Consider the following 17,327-nt stretch of genomic DNA (forward strand, 5'->3'; position numbering starts at 1 on the left):
TTTAGTATCAAGGTGATGGTGGCCTCATAGAATGCGTTTGGGAGTGTTCCTTCCTCTGCAATTTTTTTTCTTCTGTTTTTTTCCTCTGCAAGTTTTTGGAAGAGTTTGAGAAAGATGGGTGTTAGTTCTTCTCTAAATGTTTGATAGAATTCACCTGTGGAGCCATCTGGTCCTGGACTTTTGTTTGCTGGAAGATTTTTAATCACAGTGTCAATTTCATTACTTGTGATTGGTCTGTTCATATTTTCTATTTCTTCCTGGTTCAGTCTTGGAAGGTTATACCTTTCTAAGAATTTGTCCATTTCTTCCAGGTTGTCCATTTTATTGGCATAGAGTTGCTTGTAGTCGTCTCTTATGATGCTTTGTATTTTTTGGTGTCTGTTGTAACTTCTCCTTTTTCATTTCTGATTTTTTGATTTGAATCCTCTCCCTCTTTTTCTGATAAGTCTGGCTAAAGGTTTATATATTTTGTTTATCTTCTCAAAGAACAATCTTTTAGTGTTATTGATCTTTGCTATTGTTTTCTTTGTTTCTATTTCACTTATTTCTGCTCTGATCTTTATGATTTCCTTCCTTCTACTAACTTTGGGTTTTGTTTGTTCTTCTTTCTCTAGTTCCTTTAGGTGTAAGGTTAGATTGTTTATTGGAGATTTTTCTTGTTTCTTGAGGTAGGATTGTATCGCTGTAATCTTCCCTTTTAGAACTGCTTTTGCTGCCTCCCATAGATTTTGGACCATAGTGTTTTCATTGTTATTTGTTTCTAGGTATTTTTTAATTTCCTCTTTGATTTCTTCAGTGATCTCTTGCTTATTTAGTTACGTATTGTTTAGCTTTCATGTGTTTGTGTTTTTTACATTGTTTTCCCTGCAATTTATTTCTAATCTCATAGCGTTGTGGTTGAAAAAGATGCTTTATATGATTTCAATTTTCTTAAATTTACTGAGGCTTGATTTGTGACCCAAGGTGTGATCTATCCTGGAGAATGTTCTGTGTGCACTTGAGAAGAAAATGTAATCTGCTGTTTTCAGATTGAATGTCCTATAAATATCAACTAAATCTATCTGGTCTGTTGTGTCATTTAGAGCTTGTGTTTCCTTATTAATTTTCTGTCTGGATGATCTGTCCATTGGTGTAAATGAGGTGTTAAAATCCCCCAGTATTACTATGTTACTGTTGATTTCCTCTTTTATAGCTGTTAGCATTTTCCTTATGTATTGAGGTGCTCCTATGTTGGGTGTATATATATTTATAATTGTTATATCTTCTTCTTGGATTGATCCCTTGATCATTATGTAGTGTCCTTCCTTGTCTCTTGTAACATTCTTTATTTTAAAGTCTATTTTGTCTGGTATGAGTATTGGTACTCCAGCTTTCTTGTGATTTCCATTTGCATGGAATATCTTTTTCCATCCCCTCACTTTCAGTCTGTATTTGTCCCTAGGTTTGAAGTGGGTCTCTTGTAGACAGCATATATAAGGGTCTTGTTTTTGTATCCATTTAGGAGCCTGTGTCTTTTGGTTGGAACATGTAATCCATTCGCATTTAAGGTAATTATTGATATGTATGTTCCTATTACCATTTTCTTAATTGTTTTGGGTTTGTTTTTGTAGGTCCTTTTCTTCTCTTGTGTTTCCCACTTAGAGAAGTTCCTTTAGCATTTGTTGTTCCTTTAGCATTTTTTGAGCTGGTTTGGTGGTGCTGAATTCTCTTAGCTTTTGCTTGCCTGTAAAGCTTTTGATTTCTCTGTTGAATCTGAATGAGATCTTTGCTGGGTAGAGTAGTCTTGGTTGTAGGTTCTTCCCTTTCATCACTTTAAATATATCATGCCACGCCCTTCTGGCTTGTAGAGTTTCTGTTGAGAAATCAGCTGTTAACCTTATGGGAGTTCTCTTGTATGTTATTTGTCATTTTTCCCTTGTTGCTTTTAATAACTTTTCTTTGTCTTTGATTTTTGTCAGTTTGATTACCCTGTGTCTTGGCATGTTTCTTCTTGGGTTTACCCTGCCTGGGACTCTCTGTGCTTCCTGGACTTGGGTGGCTATTTCCTTTCCCATGTTAGGGAAGTTTTTGACTATAATCTCTTCAGATATTTTCTTGGGTCCTTTCTCTCTCTATTCTCCTTCTGGGACCCATATAATGCAAATGTTGGTGCGTCTAATGTTGTCTCTTAGTCTGTCTTCATTTCTTTTCATTATTTTTCTTTATTCTGTTCTGCCCCAGTGATTTCCACCATTCTGTCTTCCAGGTCACTTATCTGTTCTTCTGCCGCAGTTATTCTGCTATTGATTCCTTCTAGTGCATTTTTCAATTCAGTTATTGTATTGTTCATCTCTGTTTGTTTGTTCTTTAATTCTTCTAGGTGTTTGTTCTTTAATTCTTCTCGGTCTTTGTTAAACATTTCTTGCATCTTCTCAGTTTTTGCCTCCATTCTTTTTCTGAGATCCTGGATCATCTTCACTATCATTATTCTGAATTCTTTCTGGAAGGTTGCCTATCTCCACTTCATTTAGTTGTTTTTCTGGGGTTTTATCTTGTTCCTTCATCTGGTACACTGTCCTCTTTCTTTTCATTTTTTCTGTCTTTCTGTGAATATCATTTTCATTCCACAGGCTGCAGGACTGTAGTTCCTCCTGACAGGCTGCAAGATTGTAGTTATTCTTGCTTCTGCTGTCTGCTATCTGGTGGATGAGGCTATCTAAGAGGGTTGTGCAGGCTTCCTGATGGGAGCACCTGGTGGTAGCTAGAGCTTGGTGTTGCTCTGTTGGGCAGAGCTCAATAAAACTTTAACCTGCTTGTCTGCTGATGGGTGGGGCTGAGTTTCCTCACCATTGGTTGTTTGATCTGGGTGACCCAGCACTGGAGGCTACAGGCTCTTTGGTGGGGTTAATGGTGGACTCTGGGAGGACTCTTGCCAAGGAGTACTTCCCAGAACTTCTGCTGCCAGTGTCCTTGTCCCAGCGGTGAGCCACAGCCATCCCCCGCCTTTGCAGGAGACCCTCCAACATTTGCAGGTAGGTCTCATTCAGTCTCCTATGGGGTCACTGTTCCTTCCCCCTGGGTCCTGATGTGCACACTACTTTGTGTGTGCCCTCCAAGAATGGAGTCGCTGTTTCCCCCAGTCCTGTTGAATTCCTGCAATCAAATCCCGCTAGCCTTCAAAGTCTGACTCTCTGGGAATTCCTCCTCCCATTGCTGGATCCCCAGGTTGCGAAGCCGAATGTGTGGCTCAGAACCTTCACTCCAGTGGGTGGACTTCTGTGATATAACTGTTCTCCAGTTTGTGAGTCACCCACCCAGCAGTTATGGGATTTGATTTTATTTTGATTGTGCCCCTCCTACCATCTCATTGTGGCTTCTCCTTTGTCTTTGGATGTGGGGTATCTTTCTTGGTGAGTTCCAGTGTCTTCCTGTCAATGATTGTTCAGCAGTTACTTGTGATTCTGGTGCTCTCACAAGAGGGGGTGAGCGCACGTCTTTCTACTCTGCCATTTTTAACCAATCTCTGTAAGTTCTTTATATGTACTTGTCAGTGAAATCTAGACTGTATAACCCACATCCACTGATTGATTAACTACAGTGATTAACAACACGTCAGAAAGAAAGATATATATGTATAGGCTAATTTGGTCATCTTGTTGTAAAATCAATCCATTTGAGAAAAATTATACATTTTTCTTCAGTCTATGCAGCAAATTTTTCTCATTCCTTTTTTTAAAAAACTCCTTTAAAACCAATTGGTCACTTTTTTTCTCTTGCCTTCACTTAAATTCACATTATATTCTAAAAAGCCTGTAGCATTTTGCATTTGATTTAAGTGAATATAGCATCCTTCATTTTACAGCTTGCTAAATATCTTAATAAATATATTATTTCATTTTTCCTTCTATATATATGTGTACACACACAAATACACACACACACATGCTCTCTTTGTCTCTGTCTCTATATCTCACTGTATGTTTACATTAAATTTTGTCAGATATTAAGATTGCTATCCCAGCTTTCTTTTGATTCAAATATACTTGGCTGGTATATTTTTCCATCTTTTTATTTTCAACCTTTTGTAAGTTTTTGTTTTACCTATATCTTGTAGATAGCATATTATTATATTTTGCTTTTGTTTTTTTTAATCTAATCTGATAGTGTCTTTTAATAAGCTTATTTAACCCATTTACAAATCAGTCCTTGCTCTAATTAAGACTTATTTCTGCTTTTTTATTTCATATTTTAAAATTTAGACTAGTTCCTTTTTGTTTCTTTTTATTCTTTCTGTGGTTTTGGAAGTTACAGATTCTATTTTTATTTCCATGACAGATGCCCTTAACTCATGAATTGTGCTTATATTTATTTATCCTTATTGATTTCTTAAGATTATCAATATTTGTATCTTCATCTGAGAAGGCAAGCATTTTAGTGTGCTCTCATATTCTTATGCATTCTTTTTGTGTCTCCCTGTCTGCACCTCCTTCCCCAACCCTGGCCAGATCATGTTGCTGTTGTACAGAATTTTTGTTCTTTGTCATGATGAATTGCCCTTTCAATATATACTCTCCCTTCATTTTTTTGATTCTGGAAATTTACATCCATTATTTCTTCCTATAGTTCTTTTCTCTCCATTTCTTCTCCTTTTCAGAGATTGGCACTTCTACTTTTTTTCTCTGTATCTCTTAGCTTTTTGTTTTTTGTCTCTTTTGTCTTTTATTTATTTCTTTGGGAGAGTTCCTCAGTTGACTCTTTCTGCTCACTGATTATTCATCAGCTGTATCTATCCTACTTTGATGGATAGCCTACTTTTATATCAGCTGTTATACTTTTAATGTGTATTATTTTCATTTGGTTCTTATATTTTTTCTTGTTTTATATTGCTAATATTTTATCTTACCTATATTTACTATGTTTATTTTAAATTCTTGAGCTGACTTTTCAGTATTCTGCTTCACACGTTGTACGTTGTCCAGTTGGATGTCTTTTACGGAAATTATACTCATTGGATGGCTAGTTGATTTGGCTGCTACTCTGATAATGTCTGTTGGGGAAGGCTGAACACCAGGTTCCAATCTGTGTATGTCTTGTGAATTTAAAGAGAGGCGAGAGGTTGAACTTCAGGGACTTGAGAACTACTCTTGATCCTCCCAGTGTGCTGTCCCCTTCCACTCAGCAGTTCACTTTTAAGCTCTTAGGGAAAAGCAGCCCAGGAAGCCGTGGTCTCCTGAGGTGATGACCCCAGCTCTGAGAGTTTGGAGGAGTAGAGGAGGAAGAGTGAGTGCTTGAAGGCCAGAGGTCTGTTCACGTTTCCTCACCCTCTCACACCAGAAGGGCAGAGGTGCTCACCTGGTATTATCCTGGCCACACTGCCTGCCTCCTGGCTGCTGGTTTTGGCAGTGAAATTGCAAGGAATGATTGTCCTGAGGCTACCTTCTGAAGAGAAGCACGAGCAGAATTTAAAAACCTCCCTCCAACCGTCATCTGACTGCTATTTGTAGCAGCTTTCTGCCATCTGCTTCCTCCAGCACTCCAAATCGAGATACCCTTCCCTCTCCTGCGGGCTTTCTTGTTCTACTCATCCAAGTTTCTTGCTTGCTTTTATTGTTTCTCCAGAGTTGGCTCTGGAGGAGGGAGTCAAGAGCCTATGGTAATAGACTGTTTTGGTTTCGTTCATTCTTGTTAAATTTATAGGTGATACCCAGAGACTCTTGAATGCCTTGGAATAATTTAAGTGTCCTAGATCTTCCAGGACTAATTTTCAGATACCAGACTTCTCTTGCTGCAGCTTTGACAGTGCCTTTCACTGAGCCAGTGAGAAAAGGAGGACTTCTTTATGCAAGAGATGCTTCTTCCTAGATAATTCCATAGATTTGCACCTGAGTGTCAGCAGAAGGACATCTTGCACATATTGGTGTTCTGTGGCAGAGTTGGAGTTATGGAACGAAAACCTTTTCTCTCCATCCTATCTGGCTCTGGCTCCGTTGTCTATAGTTGAGCTAACTATATTGGCTAGCTTGTTGAGATATTATGAAATTTTCTGTTTTCTCATTCCGTTATTTTCTCCTTGGTACTTGTTCTAGCACCATGTTTACTTAACATGGATGTAGCAGTGGTGTTGTTAGTATAGCAGAAGCAGTGGTTTGGGTGTTTAATTTTAAACTTGGTGTGTTTTTAAACTTACACTTAGAACCTTTAGTAATTTCCCCCCTGTCTTTGTCTTAGTCTGTCAGTCTTAATGCTAATGTAAATAAGGGAAATGTATCAAAATAGTTACCAAAAAGCATATAATATCTTAACTTTTTTTTACCATAGTAAAATATATATAACATAAAATTTGCCTCTTTAACCATTTTCAGAAGTACAGTTCAGTGGCATTAATTACATTCATAATATTGTACAACCATCATAACTGTCATTTCCAAAACTTTCATCACTCTAAACAGAGACTCTGTGACCATGAAGCAATAACTTTCCATCACCCCCTTCCATTAGCAACCCTGGTAACCGCTAATCTACTTCTGATTTTCTGAATTTGCTTATTCTAGATATTTCATATAAGTGGAATCATACAATATTTGTCCTTTTGTGTTTGCCTTATTTCACTGAGCACAATGTTTTCAAGGTGCATCCATGTTGTAGCATGTATCAGAACTTTATTTCTTCTTATGGCTGAATAATATCCCATTGTGTATATATGCCACGTTTTGTTTGTTTATTCTTCTATTGATGATGCTTAGGTTGTTTCTACCTTTTGGCTATTGTAACTAATGCTGCAATGAACACTGGTGTACAGATATCTCTTTGAGTCCCTGTTTTCAGTTCTTTTGGGTATATATGTAGGATTGGAATTGCTGGGTCATATTCTTATTCTGTGTTTATATGTACCAATTTTACTCACTCTTTTAGCCTGTTTTACTCACTCTTGCTAGCAATGAGTACTGTTCTTAAAAAGTAGCATTGCTAATCAGATACATGCAAATACCTCGTTATTGAAGAGCTATCTCATTGATGTAATTTGCATCACTTTGATTATCAATAAGGTTGAATATTTTTCTGCTTATTCATAATTTGCGTTTCCTCTTTTGTGAGTTGTCTCTTTGTGTTATTTTAAAGAATTTAGTTAACTGACTTAAAAAAAATGAATTTATTTATTTATTTTTGGCTGCATTGGGTCTTCGTTGCTGTGTGCGGGGTTCCTCTAGTTGCAGCGAGCGGGGGCTACTTTTCGTTGTGGTGCATGGACTTCTCATTGCGGTGGCTTCTCTTGTGGCGGAGCACGGGCTCTAGGTGCGCGGGCTTCAGTAGTTGTGGCACGCAGGCTCAGTAGTTGTGGCTCATGGGCTCTAGAGTGCAGGCTCAGTAGCTGTGGCACATGGGCTTAGGTGCTACATGGCATGTGGGATCTTCCTGGACCAAGGCTCGAACCTGTGTCCCCTGCATTGGTAGGCGGATTCTTAACCACTGTGCCACGAGGGAAGTCCCTAACTGACATTTTTTTAGAACTTACGTTAGCTATCCAATTGAACCCATTTATCTTTGTCAAAAGTATGAGTCATTTTTAATGCTGATCTCTACGTGTTGGTCTTGTCAACAAGCCCACACTTCTTAGGCATTCTGGAATGCTGAACAGAATAAAAATAAGTTTAAAAAAGAAGTGTAATTTTGGCTGATTGAATTATGAACATGGCATTTGCATATTCATTATTCCTCCATTTGTGTCATTTTCAAATTTGATAAGCATATGGGCTGTCTCTTACCTAAGGTATATATCAGAACTGTTGAGAGGGCAGAACACGTTGATACGAGTGCATTCATTCCGTATATTTTATCTTTCCTTAGGTGGTCCATGAACTGGAACTTTATAACACAGGATATTATTTAGGCATGTTCATGAATTCTTTTGCAGTCTTTCAGGTATGTTTAGTTTGCTATATAATTTGAAAAGATATTAATATATTTTACTGCTGCAAAGTTAATTTCAGAATTAATTATCTAAATTTTGAAATGTTAGCCTCTTATTCAATTTATTTAATTTAACCTTTTATTAAGTGTGTTATATAAGTGTAATTTGAAATGGAAAGATAGTCACCCTTCTAGTTTTAAAAGCAAATGAATAAATTCACCATTAGAGAAATAATGGAATTTGTCATTATAATTTCTTTCTTTTATATCACTTTCCTTGACCTGGAAATGTCTCTTTTTTCATGTGAGAGAGAGAGAGAGTGTGTGTGTGTGTGTGTGTGTGTGTGTGTGTGTGTGTATGTCTGTGTCTGGGTATGAGAGAGAGAATGTATACTCATGTATGTACCTAAACGCTCAAAAATGAGCAGGAGTTAAAAAAAAAGGGAACTACTTTCACATGCTACACAAAAACAAATGAGCAAGGGTGAGTTAGGAGTATGGGAGTCTGACAATTTAGAGGACATTTAAACTTTTATTTTAAAAGAAAATTAAAATTATTCTTTCTAGGAGTGTGGCCTCTGGGTGTTGACAGATGCAAACCTTGTGAAGGATTTCATTGATGTTTGTAAGTGAAATCTGACAAAGTGCTTTTAAAGTAATTAAGTCTTTCATCTCAAGTGTTTATCGTTACTTATGTAAGTATGAATACTTTCTGGCTGAACATGAATATTGTAATTTTCATTTTCTGTTCTCTTATCCTACAGTGTTCGCAGTTTAATGTACTTGAAAGTACATCTGGACCATGACATGGAGTGTTTTTCACCTCCTGTCTAGATCTTTGTAATGAATGCTTTCCATTTGCTCTCTGTAATTTTTTGACATGGTTATATTTTTGGACATATTGGAAGATCTTATGCCTCCAATTAGTGTTGTAAACTGTGGTGTTATTTTGGAATCAGTTAAAAGGGGCAATGTAGTTTTGAAACATTTTTGTTCTCTAGCTTTTTATTGTTCACCTAGAAAATAGCCCAGATGTCATAAAGTGTGCTGTCAATACACACGCACACATACACACGCACGCACGCACGCACTTGTCTCCTCAATCTGAGTTCTTTGCGGGCAGAGTCACATCTGTACATCCTAGTTCCCTGGATTGCTAAATAGAGTTGACCACCCAACTAATTAAAAGAAGTGTGCTTTTAGGAAGAAGTCGTAAAACATTTTGACTGAAGGAAATGTATAAATGAGGATGATTAATTCTAGAAGTTGTTCTCTTTTCTTTCAGGTAAAATCATACGAAATCATCTTGAAAGGCCACAGAACTATCATAGTTTCTATCCATGAATTCCCCGTGTCTGTCACATGTTCCCACTCATTCTATTGTTAGTAATACTTATTGTAATCTTTACCCTTTTCTGAGACCCTTCTACCTTCTCACTGTAACAGAAGAAGCCTGATACTCTTACTAGCATATTATGTTGCTAGAAACCTTCAAGTGATTGAATTCTTCCCTAGTCCCTTGTCCTTGCATGACACCTTTCCCATTAAACTCAACTCTGGAACATCCTGACTGTTTACCTTACCCCTGTTTCTGCACCCTGATGCCCCCAAAATAACCTTAACTTTGATATATCACAAAGCATCACTTTTCCCTAATATGATTTGGCTGATATATGAGCTCTTGAGTTGATATGATTCCACATCTCTGTTAATGAAATTATCATCTACCCACATGTCTGCATCAGAAACCTGGAACTCATCTTTAATTCTTTCCTCTCTCTGTCAGATGTGGAACAGCAGAGTGGTTAAGAAAGGAACTTGCCATTAAATACTTCTGACTTTGAATTCTGGCTTTGTGATCCTGAGAAAATTCATTAAGGTCCCTAAACCTCAGGTTTCTCCCTGAATTAGAGGAATAATAATATTACCTATATTACAGGGTTGTTAGGAGGTTACATCCAAAAGGATGTAAAATGCGTAGCACATGTTTGGCACTCACAAGTCTGCAATTACCTATTGTCTTATCCCTCAGATCCAGCTTGTTCATTCATTATTCAGTAGATGATATTAATTGCATGCCTGACGTGTAGGAGGCAATGGAGATTACAGCTTGGTCTAGTGGGGCAAGCCAGCACACAGAGGAGTATGCTGAGGTACAGCCTGCCCGTGGGTGCACACAGAGGCCATCCAGCTGGGAGGCAGAGCAGGGTCGTTTCTCAAGGCTGTCCTTCCTCTCCTCTCGCTCATCAGCATGCCTCCTTGGGTGCCGCGGGAGCCCCCTGTTTCTCCTGCCTCATTCCCCCAGCTCTAAACCACTGTTCGCACTGAGACCAGAGTTACCATTATAAAACATGGGTTAGATCGTGCTTCTAATTTGTTTCAAAACCTTCAGTAGGCCATCATTACTTAAACGATCAAGTCCAAATCCTTCAGCGTGGGATAACTGATATTTTAAAAATCTGGACCCAAGCGTTTGTTCTCTTCTCATTTTATGCCACTCTTCCCTAACACACATTGTCATATTCCGGACATGCCTTGGTACTTAGCTTATTTTTTTTCTCTTGTATGAGATACTCTTTATCCGGAGGCGTAAGGAAATGGAATGTAGAAGACAGCACAGAATGGGTTTTCTCCCCTAGCCGTACCCTGTCCACTGTGCAGAGGCTGTAAAATCACCTGTTCTCTGCACGGTGGACAGTTGGCCTATGTGCGCTATCACTCTTAGCATGTATTTGTCCACCTCCTCTATAGACAATGGGTGGAGCTCATCACTTTCATCTTGGTATCTTTGGTACCTTCTACAGTATAATTTTTTTTTACACTTTATTTTGAAATAATTTAAGCTTATAGAAAAGTTGAAAGAATAGAGATAGGTATGTCTATATGTCAGCCTGCCTCTTTTATAAGAAAGAAGCTAATAAACTGGATGATTTTAGCGTCTTGTGGATGGTGTAGCCAAAGGCAATCAGCACTGGGGATCTAAGAAGAGGAGAGTAGCAGAATTGGAGATAACTTTAAAAATGTGATTTAGGTTATTTTTTAGCAGCTGAACTGTAGTTTTTCAGGTATTGGTTCTAGGGCCATCAAACTTTTTTTTTTTTTTCTGGCTCTTTCATAGTGGCCACGTGACTAGGGTAAGTCACGTGACTTCTGTGGGTCTCAGGTGCCTCTGTAAAACGAGAAGATTGGACAAGACAAACTCTGAAGGCCCCGTCAGCTGAGAGGTGCTGTGATTCTGCGGACTGGGTTTATGAACATTGTCTACTGTGACTTTTTTCCTGACAGTTGTCTGTGTTTATTTTTAGATGACCGTATAGCGTTTTTGGAGGAAAATGAAGGATACTTGGTAGATTTTCATGACTTCTCTTCGGGTAGCAGTCCACGTGTCAGAAAGCATTTTCCAGAGACTTGGATTTGGCTAGACACCAGCATGGGGTAAAAGTTTATAAAGTTCTTTGCCCATATATATTTTGTGTGGCCTTAGTTTTAAGTAAGTTTTGCCCTGTTTCTGATGCTTAAGTACAAACATAGAGTGGTAAAGAACTGAATGGACCAAGAGTTTTTTTTTAGAACGATATTTATTGTATTTAAATATAGTACTTAATAAAGCTGCATGTGAATTGTGGCAGTGAGAGTACCATCATGGAGAAGACTGGCCTTTTGCTAATGAAGGGTGATTTTAACTTCCCTGAAGTCTTGTGGTTCTCACTGGGGAAAGATTGCTGAGAATTCCTTTGTTGCCTTGGGATGGGAAGCGCTCATGATTATTCCCCCTGCCTTGTGGCTCCTCATAAAACATCCCTGTGAGCCACAGGAATAAGGGGTGTGGATGTTGAAAGGAATTCAGCTTAGCTGACAAACTCTGTGCTACCTGGCGTGATGACTGAGCAGGTAAATCATGAAATCTACACATATCGTGAGTCAACTATTTACAGAAACTCGAAATAAGTCAAACCTCAAAAAACAAATAACAGCGTAGACTAGGATACAGAGGGAAACTTTTATGCATATTGAGAGAAACAAGTTGGAGTTAAGTTTGAAAAAGTATATTTATTATCTATACAAAATTTATGAAAAATGATGTTTATTCTGAAGGTATAAACATTGTAGAAAGATTTTATTGGAATATGGATCAGTCTGCAGTGTTATGACCTTGTTATGACCTATTCCTTGAGAACTTGGGGTCTACTGTTTTAGGCTTAAACCTTTAAAAAAATTTAGATATGTAAATGATTTGGAAAATTAAAATTCTTCCTAACCATGGTTTTCGGTTATGTTGGCCAATTTTGAAATGTGTCAGTTCTCGGTTTTGTGACTTTTATGTTTATCTTGGCTTCAGTTCCAGGACTTACCAAGAATTCGAAGTTACTGTACCTGATTCTATCACTTCTTGGGTTGCAACTGCTTTTGTGATCTCTGAGGATTTAGGTCTTGGACTAACAACTACTCCAGTGGAGGTAGTGTATTAAAGGGCTGCTGATAAATGGTACAGTGCCGCGAAGCAAGGACAGTGTCAGCTCCTCGACGGATTTAAAAAAAGTGATTGCTGATGACGTAGATCACAGTATAGAGATTCCTTGGCGTTTCCTTCTTGTTTTTCATCTGTTTTACACTTTAGAATGTGAGCTGTATTAAACTGCTAAACATGCTAGCTCTGTATTAAGATTTGGATACAAAGTTTATTATTGACTGAGTCCAACCCCTTCCAGAGGCCAAGAACAGAGAGAATATTTCCGTGCATCCCTCTTTAAGGACAAGCAGAAATTCTCAAAATGTCCCCTAGCAAACATTTCTTCACATCTCTTCGGTCAAATTACATCTCATGTCGCTTCCTAAACCCGTCACTGACAAGGGGAATGTAATGACCATGACTGGTCTTAGACCAGTAGCTTTCACCTCTGTCATACCTGAAGCCAGCTCTTTATAACAGCTGTGCTTTTCATCCCTCTACCATCTATGCAAAATGAAATGCATAGAAAATATAATATACCTGCACACTCAATTTTTAAAAAATCAATAAGATGCCCTAAGTGAAATAGTGAGGAGAAATCAAAGGAAAGTAATGTATAATAAAATAATATTTCAGTATGTAAGTGACCAGGCCTAGTTGCACTAGAAGGCATAGTAACATATGTGAATATTTACACCGTGCATAGAATCACCCTATGTGTAACAGTTGTACATCCAGTTTGATATACGTGTATTGTTTTCACAACTCAAAAACCTTGAGTGGTGCTGCCTGAGGTGATGTAAAGTTTTGAAATAGTGAACAAGTTTTGATGAAGTTCCAAAACAAAGTGTAGTTTCCTCTTGATTTACAAAATAGTTGTACATTGACAGGTGTTTTGGGTTTATATATATGTTGGAATTAGTTGTAAGCCCAGGTCATTATAAGCAGGTGCTTTATCTACATGAAGGAACATTCAAGAATCATGAGGGACACGGAACAATTCTTCCTTTTCTGGGACTGTCCTGAGCACGCAGACCTTCACCCACTAAGTGCCAAGAGCACCCTATGGTGACAGTCTGACACTTCCACAAATGTCCAGATAAACCTCTAAGCGGGGATTAACTGCTGTCAGTGAGAAGCTCCGCCGATGCTGTCAGAGTTGGGTGACCAATGAGGAAGCACGAGTATGTGTATCTATGTATTACAGGGTAGCAGGCAAACCATCATTTAGACTTTTCACATGAGTCTAAAACAGATGCTGTTTCATTCGGCCAGTGGCTTTAGAAGAAGAATGGTAGAATCAACATGGCAGAGTAGAGGAAGAGAGACTTAGCTGTGGCCTCAGACATGCTGGGATCCAGTTCTGGCTCCTACACTTTGCAGCAGTGTGAACTTGTACCGGTTACAGAGATGTCTGAGCTTCAGATTTCTTTTCTGTAAAATAGGATCAAAACCCCTGCCTACATAGGTGTAATGACTAAATGAAATAATTTGTGTAAAGTCCCTGGTTCCTAGTAGCCATTTCATAAAATGTAGTGGTTACTGTGTTAAATAACATAAATCAGTGTGCCCCCGTTCGTTTGGGGTAGGTTGCTGTTTGCTTTCTGTTGGTAGGCAAGTGGACATTTCTATGTGAAGTTAGTCATAAGCGTCACAGGTTTTGTGAGATTTGCTTTTAATTGCGTAAAGCGTGAAGCACTTGGACTTGAACAAAATCTGTATCCATTGTATTCTTTTCAGCTCCAGTCCTTCCAACCGTTTTTCATTTTTTTGAATCTTCCCTACTCTGTTATCAGAGGTGAAGAATTTGCTTTGGAAGTAACCATATTCAATTATTTGAAAGATGCCACTGAGGTAATATACTAGTCATCATTTATACTTCAGGACAAAATGAAGAAAACATGCGGGGATTGGGTTACGTAGTGTTTGGGCATCTAAGCGTTCTATACATTTCTGGGAGACTGACAATAGCCATACTTTGCCCGCAATTTCTTCTGCTTGTTAATGTCGAAGGATATTGCTAGCATGCCCAAGCATCCTTGCCTTAATTTCTAGCACGGGTTCTCTGCTTTAGTCATGCAACTTCATCTCTGTGGCATGTCTTTCTCTTTCCTGCCCGCCCCCCTGCATTTTCCCCCTACTCTCCTCCCACATCTACAATGTGTTGCCGCTTCTCACTGCTGTTCTGTACCCACTGCAGGTGGCAAGAATGGATTCCTTTCAAGACCCGCTTTGAAACTAAGGTGTCTTTCCTGAGGAATCTCACCCATGCCGTTGTGCTTATCCCTGTGTTTATATTCTGTTTTCAAGGCTTTGTCTTTTGAGTCACGGCCCGGTGTCTCCTTAGCCAAGTCAGTTCCCTGTAAGGCAGGGGTAGGCCCACTGTTTGTGCTGTGCCTGCAGTAGTGTTAACGAAATGGGAGTAGGGAGGGATTGTAATTAACCTTATTACCTGAAAATGCCATAATCTCTTTAAGCACTATGTCTAGAGAGTAAACTTTCTTATTTTCCTTTTTTTTTATTTTTATTTTTTTTGCGGTACGCGGGCCTCTCACTGTTGTGGCCTCTCCCGTTGCGGAGCACAGGCTCCGGACGTGCAGGCCCAGCGGCCATGGCTCACGGGCCCAGCCGCTCCGCGGCACGTGGGATCTTCCCGGACCGCGGCAAGAACCCATGTCCCCCGCATCAGCAGGCGGACTCTCAACCACTGCGCCACCAGGGAAGCCCTAATTTTACTTTTTAATCTTTTCAACATGGTCCAGTGTAAAGAGCAAAAGTCAGGAGGCCCACATTCAATGTCCAGGTCCTCCACTTACCAGCAAATAACTTAATTGCAGTTTACTCATCTGTCAGGTAGGAAATATTTTGAGAAACAGATGAGAAAATAAATGGGAAAACAATTCATAAAATCTAAGACCCGGAGAAATGGGATTCTTGATGAGCCTGGCAACTTTGACACATTTTATGAAAGTTTACAACCGACATGTGTTTCAGGACTAGTGTCTGAGTCATACTTTTCTTGGAATAATTTTAGCAGAGGCTCTCAATGAATGTAATAACATTTCATCCTGTTTGCCTCAGGCTTTTCTGATGGGACTAGTGTCCCAGGATGACTTAGATGAGTCAGGCTGGTGGCAGTACCATGACATGAAATAACCTTTTTGGGTACACCCTTACCACTCAGCTTTGACAAATGAGAGAATTTAATGTTAGTGGGAGTTTAATGTTAGAAATGGAACTGAAGAATGTCATTTCCCCACATGTCTTGAGGTAGGTGGAGAAAGCATAGGAAAGAAACTAGGTTTTTCCTGACACCCTTTCACCCTCTCCTTGGCTGAACCTTTCCGTCTTATTTTTCTCTAGTTTCAGGCCTCATAGATTTATCTGCACTTAGAGCAACATTTTACTGGGGAGCAATTTATTATACAAGACCTTTGATGATTTTTTTCTTCCAGGTTAAGGTAATCATTGAGAAAAGTGACGTGTTTGATATTCTAATGGCTTCGAATGAAATAAATGTCACAGGGCACCAGCAGACAGTTCTGGTTCCCAGTAAGGATGGGGCAACTGTTCTTTTCCCGGTCAGGCCAACACATCTCGGGGAAATGCCCATCACAGTCACAGCTGTTTCACCTGCTGCTTCCGATGCTGTCACCCAGAGGATTTTAGTGAAGGTAAATACTTGAAGTCTAAATAAATAGAATGGAAATATATAATTGAAAAGGAAACAGAAGGTGGTTTTTCTCTTGGTTAAATTTGTTTTCAAGACTGACTAGGTCATCTTTTCCACCCTCCTGGTAATGCCTAATGGTTTTCTCATCTGAATGTAAAAATATATCACGTATGTTTTTAAAGGTAATTGCCAACATCTTCTTTAAATTTATAGTACGACTGTAAGGCAAGTTACATTTACAGTCTGTGTGACATTGGGATCCTATTAAATCATGCCAAGTTGATACGTAGAGTTTGAATTTTGGAATTCCTCAGTACAGGTAGAAGAGATTTGGTAGGTTTTTTCAGAGAAGACAGTATGCACAAAAAGACAACTCAGCACAGTAGATAAGCACTTGCGTTCCGGAGTAAGACAGCTCTGGGTTTCATCCCACCTTTGTCAAGGGTGCCTTTGCACAAGGTACTTAACCTCTGTCTTTGGATAATAAAAGGACCTACCTCAGAGGGTTTCTCATGGCCTTTTCATCTTGTCCTTTATCATTTCCATTGCCATTCTATGAAATGTTTTGACTAATTTAATGAGAAAGGAAACATTTGTTAACAGATTTGAAGCAATAATCAAGACACTGTAGGTACTTACCTAACCATATACAGGCCAGGTGATTGACTTATTATCTGCATGTAGTTCTCTGTAAGGACCATGTTAATTGTGTTCCTTTTTATCAACAGGCTGAAGGAATAGAAAAATCATATTCACAATCCATCTTATTAGACTTGACTGACAGCAAGCTACAAACTACCCTGAAAACTTTGAGTTTCTCCTTTCCTCCTCATATAGTGAGTGGTAGTGAGAGAGTTCAGATCACCGCAATTGGTAAGAACAGATCGTATCACCGTCGCTACTGGTTTATTTGTATATGATACTATATATTTTTCATTTATTTGTAGGTATATTTTCTTTTCTTAATTACTTTTTAAAGTTGAAGTATCGTTGATTTACATTGTTTCAGGTATACAGCGAAGTGATTCAGTTATACATATAGGTATATATATTCTCTTTCAGATTCTTTTCTGAAAAAGAGTAGTTTATTACAAAATAGTTTATAGTTTATTACAAGATATTGAATATAGTTCCCTGTGCTATAATTAGGTCCTTATTTAGGTGCATTTTCTTATTTAATCCTAATGAGAAGAAGTTGCGAAAAGTTTTTAGTTGGTGCCAACCACTGATTACTGTAGGAAGGCAAGTGAGATGTGTGTCCTGGACCAGTTCTTCTGTCTTCAAGGTACACGTGAATCACCTGGGGAGCTTGTGTGA

At 38.7% G+C, this 17,327-nt stretch overlaps 1 protein-coding gene across 4 annotated transcripts in view; it reads left to right on the plus strand.

Annotated features, from left to right (window-relative positions):
* Positions 1-17,327, plus strand: part of CD109 (CD109 molecule) — a 152,437-nt gene that overhangs the window by 104,141 nt on the left and 30,969 nt on the right. For all 4 annotated transcript variants that reach the window (XM_029224286.1, XM_029224282.1, XM_029224284.1 and 1 more), the window contains 7 exons: positions 7,825-7,899; positions 8,455-8,512; positions 11,193-11,322; positions 12,227-12,344; positions 14,078-14,191; positions 15,793-16,011; positions 16,739-16,883. In XM_029224286.1, coding sequence (XP_029080119.1) covers positions 7,825-7,899; positions 8,455-8,512; positions 11,193-11,322; positions 12,227-12,344; positions 14,078-14,191; positions 15,793-16,011; positions 16,739-16,883 — 859 coding nt within the window. The remainder of the gene's footprint in view (positions 1-7,824; positions 7,900-8,454; positions 8,513-11,192; positions 11,323-12,226; positions 12,345-14,077; positions 14,192-15,792; positions 16,012-16,738; positions 16,884-17,327) is intronic.

Source organism: Monodon monoceros, unplaced genomic scaffold (assembly GCF_005190385.1).
Source record: "Monodon monoceros isolate NGI ecotype Baffin Bay Population unplaced genomic scaffold, NGI_Narwhal_1 Super_Scaffold_15, whole genome shotgun sequence".
Classification (NCBI taxonomy): domain Eukaryota; kingdom Metazoa; phylum Chordata; class Mammalia; order Artiodactyla; family Monodontidae; genus Monodon; species Monodon monoceros.